Here is a 12,080-nt window from a genome sequence, read left to right as displayed (position 1 = left end):
ATTGTGACTGCTGAAAACTGCTTTCAAATTTAAATTGGCTGTAATGTGAATGATCCTTGAGAAGAGGTTGGAATTTGAAAAACACCAAAACTACTAAACAAACCCCGGAGGAAATTGAAAAATCTTGCGGGGAATATAACTAATTTAAATCGACTGAATTCCTACTATTTAATCGAGAAAGAAAGAGAAAGAGAAAGAGAGAGAGAGAGAAAGTGAACGAAGAGAGTGGTGGTGAAAAGAGCGACCAAAAGTCGATTTTATTTCCTAGTTTAATGAAACAATCCCATTCCTTTCATAAGATATCCGGCAGTAGATGAGAAGGTTAAGATTATTAATGGGTATTTCCTGCATTTCTAAAATTTCCATAACAATTTAAATTCGCGTCCAGATTTTGAATATTAATTCTCATATTTAACTTTTAAAACATGAATAATTAAAATTCATTTAATAGTGTGCTGAGCTTTGGGAATAAGAATTATATGGTCCGTTATTACTACTTAATTAAAATTCTATTTTAAAATAATTCTTTTTGACCAGCTTTCATCAGTTTTTCTTTGGATTACATTAAAATAGGCAGGTAGTAATGAATTTCAAATATCGAATTTTTCTCAATTTAATATTGAAGACTGTTAAATTTTAGGTTTAATTCAAACATTTGAATTCCTATTGGTTCTCCTTAAATGGTGACCTAACACATCTAATTTGTTCTGTTAAGGCTAGTACCGATACCCACTACTAACAAAGACCCGCTTATGTCACCACCAATGGCAATACCTTTCGCAAACCATGTAAAAACCAGTATATACCGCGTAAATTGGTGAAGGAAAACCTTAATTACAACAGGGTGAAATTTCCCTAAACACTTCCATCTAACATCCCACTAAGATGAATAGAAAAAAATAACTGCTTGGCAAACCGATTCAATTTGAAATAGGCTTTCGGGTTTTTAGCCTAGAACAAACATTAAGGAAAGAAAAACCAGTATGTATATATAGATATATCTATATATATATATAGCCAGGCAAAAGATCCTTGATCCTTATTTCTCCCGACCCCCTGTATATATAAATATATATAAGGAAAGAAAAATTTCAAATCATCCCACTGCCATGCACTCTCCTTCCATTTCTTTATTATTTCTTTTTGAAATATAAAAAGCCGACGACAAAAGAAAGTATAAAGAATCGGGAGGGCGAGCGCGGAATGGAATAGTGTAGAGACTTAAGAAAGAGGTAAAAATTTTCGTCAAAAGAGAAGGGCTAAATCCAATTTTCCATTGATTCTTAAAGAAAAGGAAAAGAAATGAAGAGGAAGAAAGCTGTCTGTAAGAAAAGGGGATAGACTGGTTGCTTAGCGGGTGATCTCAATCCATTTCGGCTGCTGACGTTCATATAACATATACCCAAAGACTCAATAAGGAGTAAACATTAATAGAGGAAGGGTCATTTTACCTATAGAATTTCAAGGCAAAAATTTACCAAAATATTGGTCAAATCCACTGTATCTTTCCCAAAGACCACCTCAACGTTTCTTACCAAGATTTTAATTATTAATTAAATAATGTTCAATATAACCAGAAGGGGATAATAGAAGGATGACACTCTGTATCCTCTTAATACTTTACTTATATGTAACATGATTCTTCCCAGGCAAACCCTTTTTGTTCGCTCTCCCACTCATCAAACTTCAGATGGATAACTATAGCATCGTTGGGTGAATTCTATAACGGTTTGGTACTCAATCCTCAGAAATCAACCCACAACCCAAGTTGATGATGAGCTAAACATTTTCAGGACTGCTTACGTACAAAACCGCGTACCACTTGTAAGGGTGTGAAAATTTATTTCATCTTCCCTTCGCACATTAAAGCTTCAATAATACTCTATTTTGCTTTCCTACATTATTTTTTTTTTTCTAGAAAACCAAATAATATCTATTTGAAGCTTAACCTTTTCGCGAAAGGATTTAGAAAAATAGAGAATTAACGAAGAAAATAAAAAAGTGGGCCTGGGAGCTGTTTTGAAAGTCTGGCCTAGTTAAGAATAATTCTCCAAAACTGCCAGGATCACCCTTCTCACTCGTCCCCCCAACAGATTTGATCCAGCCACGCTCGTATCCAAGGCTCTTACTTTTACCGGACGCGGCGATTTAATAGCTACTATCCATCAACAGGCGATGGGTTCTAGGCTCGATAGCGGTCGAAACTACACCACGGGCTAAAAAAGCTTGGCGCAAAAAGGGTGCTAGTAATGGGGGACCGCCTTAATGACGTCAGGGCTTATGGCGATTGAAGCTGTCTGCTGGGCTAGAGCACGAAACAGATTGATAACTAAAAATTGGGAACGCGATATAGTGATATAGTATGGGGCAACCATGCAAGATACCGAGACAACCTTAGTTTGCAGTGCTGGTAAAGATATAGCTTGAATAGGTTTGATGTAGGCCTAATGAAAGGTGAAACTGGTAAAGAGGTACGATGAGCTTGGGGGTCAAATCGATGCGAGTAACAGCATTATCGCCTGCATAAGTTTATAAGATACGTTCCACAAGTACGACATTACCTATACTTCGTAACAGAAGTTCGTAATGCTAGAGACTCGCTGAGAGCTAGTTCGAGAACGACAAGCGAGAGTTGACTACACTCCGTTTTGCAGTTCATCTTCCTATTTAGTATGTAATAAGCCTTTGACAGCGACTCACCAAGCTCTCAGTAAACAGTGACAAACTTGAACGTACCTTATGAACTTATATGATAAAAGGTATTGAATGGTTTGTTAAAAATATTATTACATTTAGTTAAATCGCCTAATTATTAAATAAAAGCGTATGCTTTAGAATTATCTTTGTACAATTTTTCATTAAGGTCCAATTTATTAAGCCGAAATTCATTGCCTTTCTCAAAGACTCCCCAAAACTAAAAGTAAGAAAACACTCCAGACTCCAGAGAAGTGTTTCGTAGGGGAGAAAAAAAGGGGGAATTTAAATTAATACTTCATTTGCTTTGCTAATTAAGCGGAAAAAATAAATGATTCCTAAATGAAACACAAACTTCTTTTTCTCGCATAAATTATTCCTACTCTTAAAGAGGTTTAAAATATAAAGAAAAGAAGAAAATGTTTTATTTAATTAAATAAAAAAATTTAGTATGTTGCGAAGAACTTTTCACACTATGTTATCTTTATTTAATTAAACCTCAAACAAGAGAAAGAGAAAGTGGAAATTTTCTAGATAAAACAAACTGGAATTAGTTTAGGGAATTCCAATTCCGTTGGCCCATTTAAATAAAAGCAAAGTGTTAAAATAAAAAAAAAACATTCAGGCCAACAAGCTGATAAAAACACTTTGGAGATAAGAGACGCATTTCGGACACGGACACCTAGCTCGAAAACTAAAACTCGATTTTTTTTAACTTCTAATCAGAGTGATTCTGGGACGAGGTATTTTTAGATGTCCCTAATTTTCAGTCAAACTCAAGGCTGAAGTGAGACCGGGAAATGTTAAAATAATTAAATCTCATCTCCCTAGCTATATTTAACACCGACAAAACTATAAATTCATCTCTTCCCCCATGAACTAAACTCCTACGATATGAAGTCCAACTACTACACGTTCAACTGTTAATTTCAACATAATAGCTTGATCGCGATAGGGTTAAAACAACTTTGTACTGTGGATACAATCTTTGTGGCCTATTTCTTTTTTCCATTCGCATCTTTGCGAGCATCTTAAGTTTCCACTCCTTTCATAACTCATTTATTTTATTAGCAAAAATAATTTCCCTCGTTTGGAAGCGACTTGTGTTGGTGCGTGAAAAGGAAATTATTTTTAGATGAAGAGATACACGCGCGGTGCTACTTCATTCCGCGATTCTGACGAGTTATTGGAGAAAATAAATGCCATTTCGGTCTTTTTTTGTTTTTCCTAGTTTTCTCTAGCATCGTCGGCACCAAATATTTTCAGACTGCATCCAAACAGAGAGATAAATAATAGGGAGAAATATAATTAAGTAACAATCGTGGATGATTAACTAGAGCCAGGGAGAAAAACTATCCGAACGGGTCGTTCAAACCCCGGTGACGACATTTTCTACACTTACGACTGACGATAAGCGGATAAGGATGACGTGAAAAACACTGAACGATAGTTCATTTACGCGTCGCGTAGGCGCTCCTGTCGATTTTTACCCTTTTCATCATTTTCACCCAACATTAATTTTTTTTCTTTACCAATATCGATCGACTGGAGGGAAACATTTCTTTCTAATTCACTTCAGGCTTTAAAGTATAAATCAAGAAGTGTTTATTTCAGGTTATGGGTTTCTGGTTAGTCCCGATCTCAACTCAAACAAAACTTGTTGCCCATAATTAAAAATAAAATACTAATACCCCTGGATATCGGCTGCCTCCTTAATCACTTGGACTTTTAGGCTAGCCCAACCTCCAGGAGCAAGGCTAGAAATTACATGAATAAAAATCTAGTAGTCTCGGTTGAATTCCCGCGAGGGGGGCGTTGAAATCCTTAGCAGGAGATTAAGCGTTTAAGACGGACGTCCAAGCATCGTGACTGCTACGAAGATGAGGGGACTTTAGATCTAAACCCTAATTAGATCTAGGTTGAAGCTCCTCATAGATAATTCATAGAAACCGTGGTAGGTTATTGAGGCCCGGATCTCGGCGATGACTGGAGAATTCCCAATTTAGGCTCAAGTGCCCCTCTCAAGAGGAATGGACTGGTTGAACAAGGATGAATCTTAGGGCCACGAAGGTTACCGAGATTCTGAATAGTACATTCGGTCGGGGAATTGGGGGTTGGGGGGAAAAAGCGCAAAAACGCAGCTGCGAATTTCCGCGTAATCCGCATGACCGCGGGGTCTTTTTTGTACTCTTATTCTTCCCTTTAGGTTTCCATATTCTCAGATGATAACGTTATTTTCATCAACTATTCTATTGGCAAAAAAGCAAAACGTTGCAACTGGTACCTTGGAAAAGTATGATACGAAACCATGATAGCCCTCGCGTGAGGTACTAGAGGTTGGGCGAACAAAGATGGAACTAAAAAATGCCTGCTAAGAGGTGAAGTTGCAAGAATGAGATTCATCGATCTTTTATAGACTAAAACATAAGGAGATGTGTCTCTGTAAGAAGGCTAGAGTAGTCCGAAGTTATTTTTGACGAAGGATGGTGCATATTTGAGTATACTGGTGAATATCAAAAACTCGCACCAATAATGCAGCCCATATCTAAACCATAAGAAAAGGTCACAATTGAAATTGCTTGTATGTCGTCAAAAAAGAGCTCTAAAATTTCTAGTTGGAGTCACTGCGAAGTGAAGAAGAGAAATTGACAATAACCTATCCAAATCTGTGTTATACTTTGACGTACACTTACTGGAACTACAAGTTTATCAAACTTCGAATGTCTCTCACTTCCTTTTATGGACCTGTGGTTAAATATGGTTCAGAAGATCGATATGAGGATAACTAATTAACATCTAAGGCGCAGATTTGAGATCAAAGCCTTAATAAAAATCAGGCAACTAGTTAGGCCATGTCACGGACTCGTTTGCGAACAATTACTAGCAGGAACCACGTAGCAGGCCCAGAAGGGCTTATTAAAGCGTGGAACGGCACTAAATAAAAATGAAAGACTATGTACGAGTACATGGTGGTACCGTGGTAGCGGTGCTCGCCATCTCGCTTCCGCGGTTCAAGGCTTTTGGTGACACAAAAAGCGTTGATACCCGTTGATAAGAGAGACTGTAACAGTCGCGCCTTTATGCGGTGACTACGAAATTAATGAGCAAAGGCTTATCTACCTACAACCACGTATTCTATACATCAGGCTTATTCGTCAAAGCCACCGGCCGCTAATAACTACGGTCTAGCCTGATTCTAATATCACAGCCTTAACTGTGTGTGGTTTGTTAAAAAAAGTGGAACCAACTCCCTTCTGGCTTACATATTAAACGGTTCGGTTAAGTCGGGAAAATCATGTACTGAAAGGGTTAGAATAGAGCTTGAAAGCAATTTGAAAACAAAAGTCCCAATTTTAAGTAAAAGGCTGAAAACCCAATTACTTTTGGGGAGGAGCTGGGTTCATTAGTGTTATATGACGTGAAACAACATTCATAGCTTGACAAAAAAACTATGCTATATAACCAACGAACTGTAAATTGTTTCCTAAGCTGTCAAGAAAATACAAAACTGGAAGAAGTAGAAATTTGAACCTTTGAATGTCAGTCTGACAGTATTTTATGAATATGAAATTTGCGAAACATGAATAATATACAATCTTATTTACGACGCCAACTATGAAGACAGCTTCAAGTTGCAAAAATATTTCCAACACAGTGGAGTTACACCCTTTTCGTCTCCAACACAGCCAGCATAAAGGCTTTAAGACTTCAACTATGGGACCGACTTTTTAATTCTTAATCCAAATAGTGACCTTACATTATTGAATCGTGTTGCGATCGAATGAAGTTGGAAATACCGTTCTACCTACACTATAAAGCTGTCTATTCCATTCTCTTTGAGAGTCGCCAGCATCTGGGTTTGAACGTCCAAGTTCCCAGTAACATTAGCCTTGGCAAGAGGCACGGTACTAATGACTCGCTGTGTTAGAGACGGCGTGCGTGTTTCGTAAGAATCAAAAACAGTTTTTTCGCATAGTTTAAAAATTAAAATCTACTCCCTTTTTCCTTTATATGGGTTTCTCTTTTTCTAGTCTTTTCAGAATATTACTCTAGTCACGATTCTCAACTTGTACCACTCCCTAGACGCGGGAAAGGCAAGGCACTAACAACAGGAAGGAGAGAGGGTGAAAGCCTTTTTTAAGGACGTCAGCTGCTTAATTATTTAATGCAACATTGGTTTAGTCTTATTGCCCTTTGCCTAAAAGAAATATACCTTGTTTTTAAATATTGCTCAATGGAATGTTTTTCTTTTATGGTTACGTGTTAAATTTTGAGTAAAACGACTTATGATTAAATCTTAAACCCAGGTTCAACCCTAAATTATTGACTTTGAATAACCCTGCACGCGCAATCGCGATGAAGTGTGTTTACGCGAGACTACCACTAGTTGTCAAGTATCCAAGGAGACTTATGTAAGTGTTTAGAAAACAACATCAAGACTTTAAAGCAAATGGCGGCTCCCATGGCACACCTAACATTCTGGCTACACCAATTTTACCTTGTCAAAGGCCGAAACCAATCGAAATTCGTTCTCGAGGGTTTAGCTAAAACTAGCCTTTGCTAAGCATAGCAAGCCAGTAAACTCCACCCCTCGCCTATGGGAGCATCTAGTGACATTTGTTTATACTAAACCACAGCCGAGACTCACTTTAAACATTATATATTTAAACTCTCGCTCACGAGTAGTTTGAGAGCTATAGTGGATTAATATACACTTTTCAAGCTATTACTCATTGCAAACTGTGTTTGAACAATAGTATAGAGATATACGGCGAAACTTTGTCCGCAGCCCTTAAACAATTCTCATAAATTTTAGGCCAAATGTCATATAGTTCCATATTCGCGCTCAAAAATTATTAATTTTGGAAACCAGGATAAGTTATGAGAAACTTAGCAACGTTTCCTAAGGGTGAAGAGAATGAAGATGGGGAGGGGGCTGGGGATGAAAGTGAAGAACGTCCAGCGAAGAATTTAATAAGGAAGATTCCGCCACAATATTTCGACCTAAGGGGAATAAGGAGACGAAAGATGAGAGAGAAACAGAGAAGAGAAAACGGAAAAAGGAGGAAACACTTTGCAAAATGAAATTTTCGCTAATTAATTTCTCTTCTAGCGTAAATGAGATTTTTGCGAGGCAAAACGCCAAAACGCGAATATACTGCGGATTTACGTCAGTGGTGCTCCGTGGGTTTGTCGAGGATACAAAGGTCTTAGCTAGTAGCACCGATCGCGCCATATTGCTTTGCCAAAATTGCCGGACGCAATATACTGAAGCCAGCCAGTCTTCGACCCGTTTTCTAAGCGCGAGACGAACGAAATAGGAAAGCTTTGGGGGTTATTTTTAGAAGCGACATCTGCTGCTCTGTACAGCCGTTTCTTTCGTCAAATGAACGGGAGGGAGGGAGGAAAATTGGGGAATGTATATCCTCTGTTAGGGAATCTTATTAAAGCGATCGAATTATAACGCTTGAATGCGTATAGGTCTCAGGACCCCCAAGTATTAGCATAAAATTACTAAAATTTCTCCATGAATATTGAACTTTTTAACAGCAAGTCCTCTTATTGATTAAGTTATACTCGCAAAACTAAGTCAAATACTCGGTCGTTTTTAACTTAAGAAAGATGAGCGGGTTCAACATTCATGGAGAATTCCAACTACTTCCCCAATTTTGTAGTATGGTCGAATAAACGAAAGCAATTCCAGCAACTCAAGTTTTTAACAAAACTCTATTGACTTGTAAGGTAAACCAGTAAAGAGGAAAGAGCAAGTTTTCAATTTTGTAAGATCTGCATAACAAAAAAGTATCCGAAGAAAAAGAAAGGAAGTATACGTATTAAAGGCAACATGCCACTTCCTTTTCATTCACTTCCGGTAAGCTCTAAGTCACTCTTCCAGAAAGTGAGCAGCCTGTAGAACTGTTTGCAAAGCCAGATCGTACTAAGATCTAAGATACGTAATAAGATCTTTAAAGGATCAAGTATACTATAATAACTACGTTCCCTACATTCTCTTGGTTAGTTTAAAATAAATGAAGTTATAGACTTTAAAATTCTATATAGAAATCCAAGTTAAATCTATGATTGGAGGATATATGTACAGTACCTCTAGAGAGTTAAGGCTACTCTGGCGGGTTTCATTGATTTTCCAACATCCTACCGAGATCTAGTCTACGAAGTTTCATCCCGCCATCTATACCATTATCTGGGAGTTTAGTTAATTTTTTTGTAAAAATCGCGTTCTATTTACAGGGGATTATCATTACGGCAAGGTAGTAATTTAAGTTTTTGTAAACGCAAGGTCCATACTGTTGACCAACTAATTGAGTGAAAACTCGTTTCCCTCATACAATCGATATTTCGCGGACACGCTATATACCCGAGAGCAAATGCATGCATCTCAAAACGTTCGATAAATATACATTATAATACACTGTCAAATTCGCACGCAAGAATTTCACCATATTTTCGTAACGATACTTACATTTTTTCCCAGCAAAAAATAGGCTTATAATAAAACAACATTGAACAGGGACAAAACGAAACATTGAAGAAATGGGTTTAAAAACTCACGTCGCCAAATCCAGCGACGATCTTATTATAGGCGGTGATCCATCTGAGTTTGGCTCGAGACATTCCTTGTCTAGCGGCGTACGCGTCAATGTCCACGATGGGTTCCGCGTTTCTTGGAACGTCCATGGTGGGTTCCGTCACTAGCGAGTTGACCTCGGGGTCGGTGGTAATCGCGGGGACGGTGGGTGAAGTGACCGTCAGCGTGACCGGAGTACTGGGCGCCGCGCTGGTGGCCGGCGTCGTGGGACCCAGTGTTTCCGAAACGTCTCTCGTGTGCCAAGGTGGAACGTCGGAAACTGGGGGCAAGGACTCTTCCTCTTCAACCGTGTCCTGGTCCTTGTCCCATTGATCGTTGTAATAAGTGTCGAAGTCGGCTCTGTCTTCGTAAGGCGGATTCGGTTCCTCGACGGAAGTCCATGTCTTGCCGTCCGTCTCTCTAGCCACCTCCTCCTCGAACGTCTCGCGGTGGTACACGTCGATACTGTCCTCCTCGTACTTGCCGTACGAATCGCGTCTCGGTGTTGAGGGTACCTCCTGGTTGTTATTATCTACTACTGGAGGGGCGGCTGGGCTGGCAGCCGACCTTTCCTCGACAGCTTCCACGTGTTCGAAGCACCTTTGACGTTCCAAACTGCGACGGCGCGTCGACCATCGGTTAAAGGGCACTCTATCGGTCGGCTTGAAGACGCCTTCTGGCGCCGCATCCGCCGTCCTATCGTCCAAACTGTCGTAAGAGTCCGTATCGCGACCGTACCGTCTCGATGGCTCGGTTTTCTCAGAGTTGGCTCTTTCAAACGAGCGGTCATCGTCGGCGTCGCGACTAAAGTTGGCGCCCCGATCTTCTCGTTTTTCGTCGGGAGATCGGTTAAAGGAAGACATTCGGCTATCACCACTACTTTTATTGGGGTATGATCGGTCATCGTAGCCGCGGTGCTCGCTACGACCGTCGAAAGACTTGTCCTCGGAACGACCCCCGTAAGAGTTGTCGTCTCGCCACCGCTGCGAGCCATCGTCCACGTCGAACGAGTAACCAGTCTCACTTTCGTTGCTTCGAGTGCTTTGGCGGCTCAGCGCCGAATGACGATGAAGTTTCCGATCCAAAGGACTACTCGAAAAACACGAAAAAAAAACCAACCTATAGCCACTTATATCAAAGTCGTGGAATGCAGAATCATATGGGAAAATTTTCCTTTTTCACAACAAGTGAACCAAACTACTGCGGGTGGTAGGCTGATGGGTATTTTGCCACATTCAATTTATACTTTAAAGAAGCTAGATTTACCTTTCGGGCAGTTTTCTATGAGGTTTATCGTGGGGTCTGCTATTGTAGTAAAGTGGATCGTTTTCCTCACTCATTCGGCGACTACCATAGCCGTCATTGGCGGAGCCGACGAATTCTCGGCTGCCCACCTCTGATGGTCCCGTCTCTCCTTCGGGTTCGTACCTCATTTCCTGGTCGTACGACTCGTATTCGTAAGGGTACTGGCCCGAATCTTGGTGGGGAAATTGAGAGTACTGCTGCTGAGAAGGATTAAGGGGATCTTCGTAGGTATTTTGGGCGGCCGTCAAGTAGGCGGCTGAACCGCCATACTGCGACGCTGAGCTATTAGGATGATGGGTGGAGGCACTTGGGTACTGGCCCGTCGGATAACTGACATCGCTAGTATAATCGCTGTCCTCGGACATGCCGGCTAAGGAAAATTCAAACAAATTGAATTAAAACGCCCTAATCTACAGTAAACTTTCCAACCGAATGACTGGTTATGCGGCTTACAATTCAAAGAATATAAATGTCGCTTGTCTTGTTCCCTCAGGGTGACGATCTAGTTTTAAAAATAAGGAAAATAATGGTGTCAGCCACTATCGTCACTTATACGGAACACCTGTTAAGCAATCAATTATATAGCTTTACCCGCACCTCTTGGTCCATAATGCTATTCAGGTACTCGAGTTTTCTTTGCAATTCCGGCGTGTCCGCTTGAAGATCTATATGTACATCAGTTTTGAATGAGTATGTCACGAAAATAGATTATAAAAGCGATACTAACCATACGGCAATTCAAAATGAGCTTCTAAAAGAATAGAATGACCAGTGGGCATCTTGGTTCCTACCACTTCCCCGTCTTTCATAACCAGTTCAGCGTCTACCGACATCCAATTTCCCGGTCCCACCTATTACAAACAGGAAACAATACGCGCTCCGTTAAGTTTCGTGATATAGCAACGTGGTGGTCGATAACTTTAAATGGCTATAAATCAATCTCGACAGGGCCCCGGTTAAAACTCACCTCGCTGGCATATTGAATGTGCATGAGAGGTAACCATTGACTTCCTAACAGCTTATCCCATATCATTCCCTTGTTCCAGACTTCGATGATCAGTCCGATGTCCATCCTGCTCGTTTCGCTACGCGACAAGAAGTATTTTCACCATTATATTCGAATCCCTTAGTTTTTATGAACATAAATGTGACAAAGGTTTGGAAGGACCCTCAAGGCTGTTTAATTTCACTACAACTTTGAATCAAAATGGACACCGAAACAATAGTGTGGCGCGATGGCAAAACGTTTCTACCAATAAATTGTCAAGTACACTTGAAGACACTCTGGTTATTTTGTTAACTTTGCAGTATGGTTGTAAATTCTACCGGTCTTTACTTCGAGAGCTTCATAAATAAACTTCTGGTTTTATTTAAATAACCTTAGGCTAAATATTTGAATTAATATTTAATAAAGTTTTATGTAAATATTATATTTTAAAACTTCTCATTTCAATATTGGCTTTATATAAATTTTAAATGTATTCAATGTATATTC

The 12,080-nt window shown here is 39.7% G+C and overlaps 1 protein-coding gene across 3 annotated transcripts in view; it reads right to left on the bottom strand.

The window, feature by feature from the left end:
- Positions 1–12,080, bottom strand: part of unc-13 (protein unc13 homolog) — a 147,616-nt gene that overhangs the window by 113,443 nt on the left and 22,093 nt on the right. Inside the window, exons 4-9 of one of the 3 annotated variants that reach the window (XM_089860060.1) lie at positions 11,553–11,670; positions 11,313–11,436; positions 11,177–11,250; positions 11,039–11,087; positions 10,547–10,955; positions 9,265–10,372 (exon numbers count right to left, since the gene is read on the bottom strand). In XM_089860060.1, coding sequence (XP_089716186.1) covers positions 9,265–10,372; positions 10,547–10,955; positions 11,039–11,087; positions 11,177–11,250; positions 11,313–11,436; positions 11,553–11,670 — 1,882 coding nt within the window. The remainder of the gene's footprint in view (positions 1–9,264; positions 10,373–10,546; positions 10,956–11,038; positions 11,088–11,176; positions 11,251–11,312; positions 11,437–11,552; positions 11,671–12,080) is intronic. The other 2 variants (XM_089860061.1, XM_089860062.1) reach the window with 2 other exon arrangements.

Source organism: Phalangium opilio, unplaced genomic scaffold, assembly GCF_054372755.1.
Source record: "Phalangium opilio isolate 3A_F unplaced genomic scaffold, DU_Popi_V2 ptg000344l_1, whole genome shotgun sequence".
In the NCBI taxonomy this organism is placed as follows: domain Eukaryota; kingdom Metazoa; phylum Arthropoda; class Arachnida; order Opiliones; family Phalangiidae; genus Phalangium; species Phalangium opilio.
This window is presented reverse-complemented; position numbering and strand designations above follow the sequence as displayed.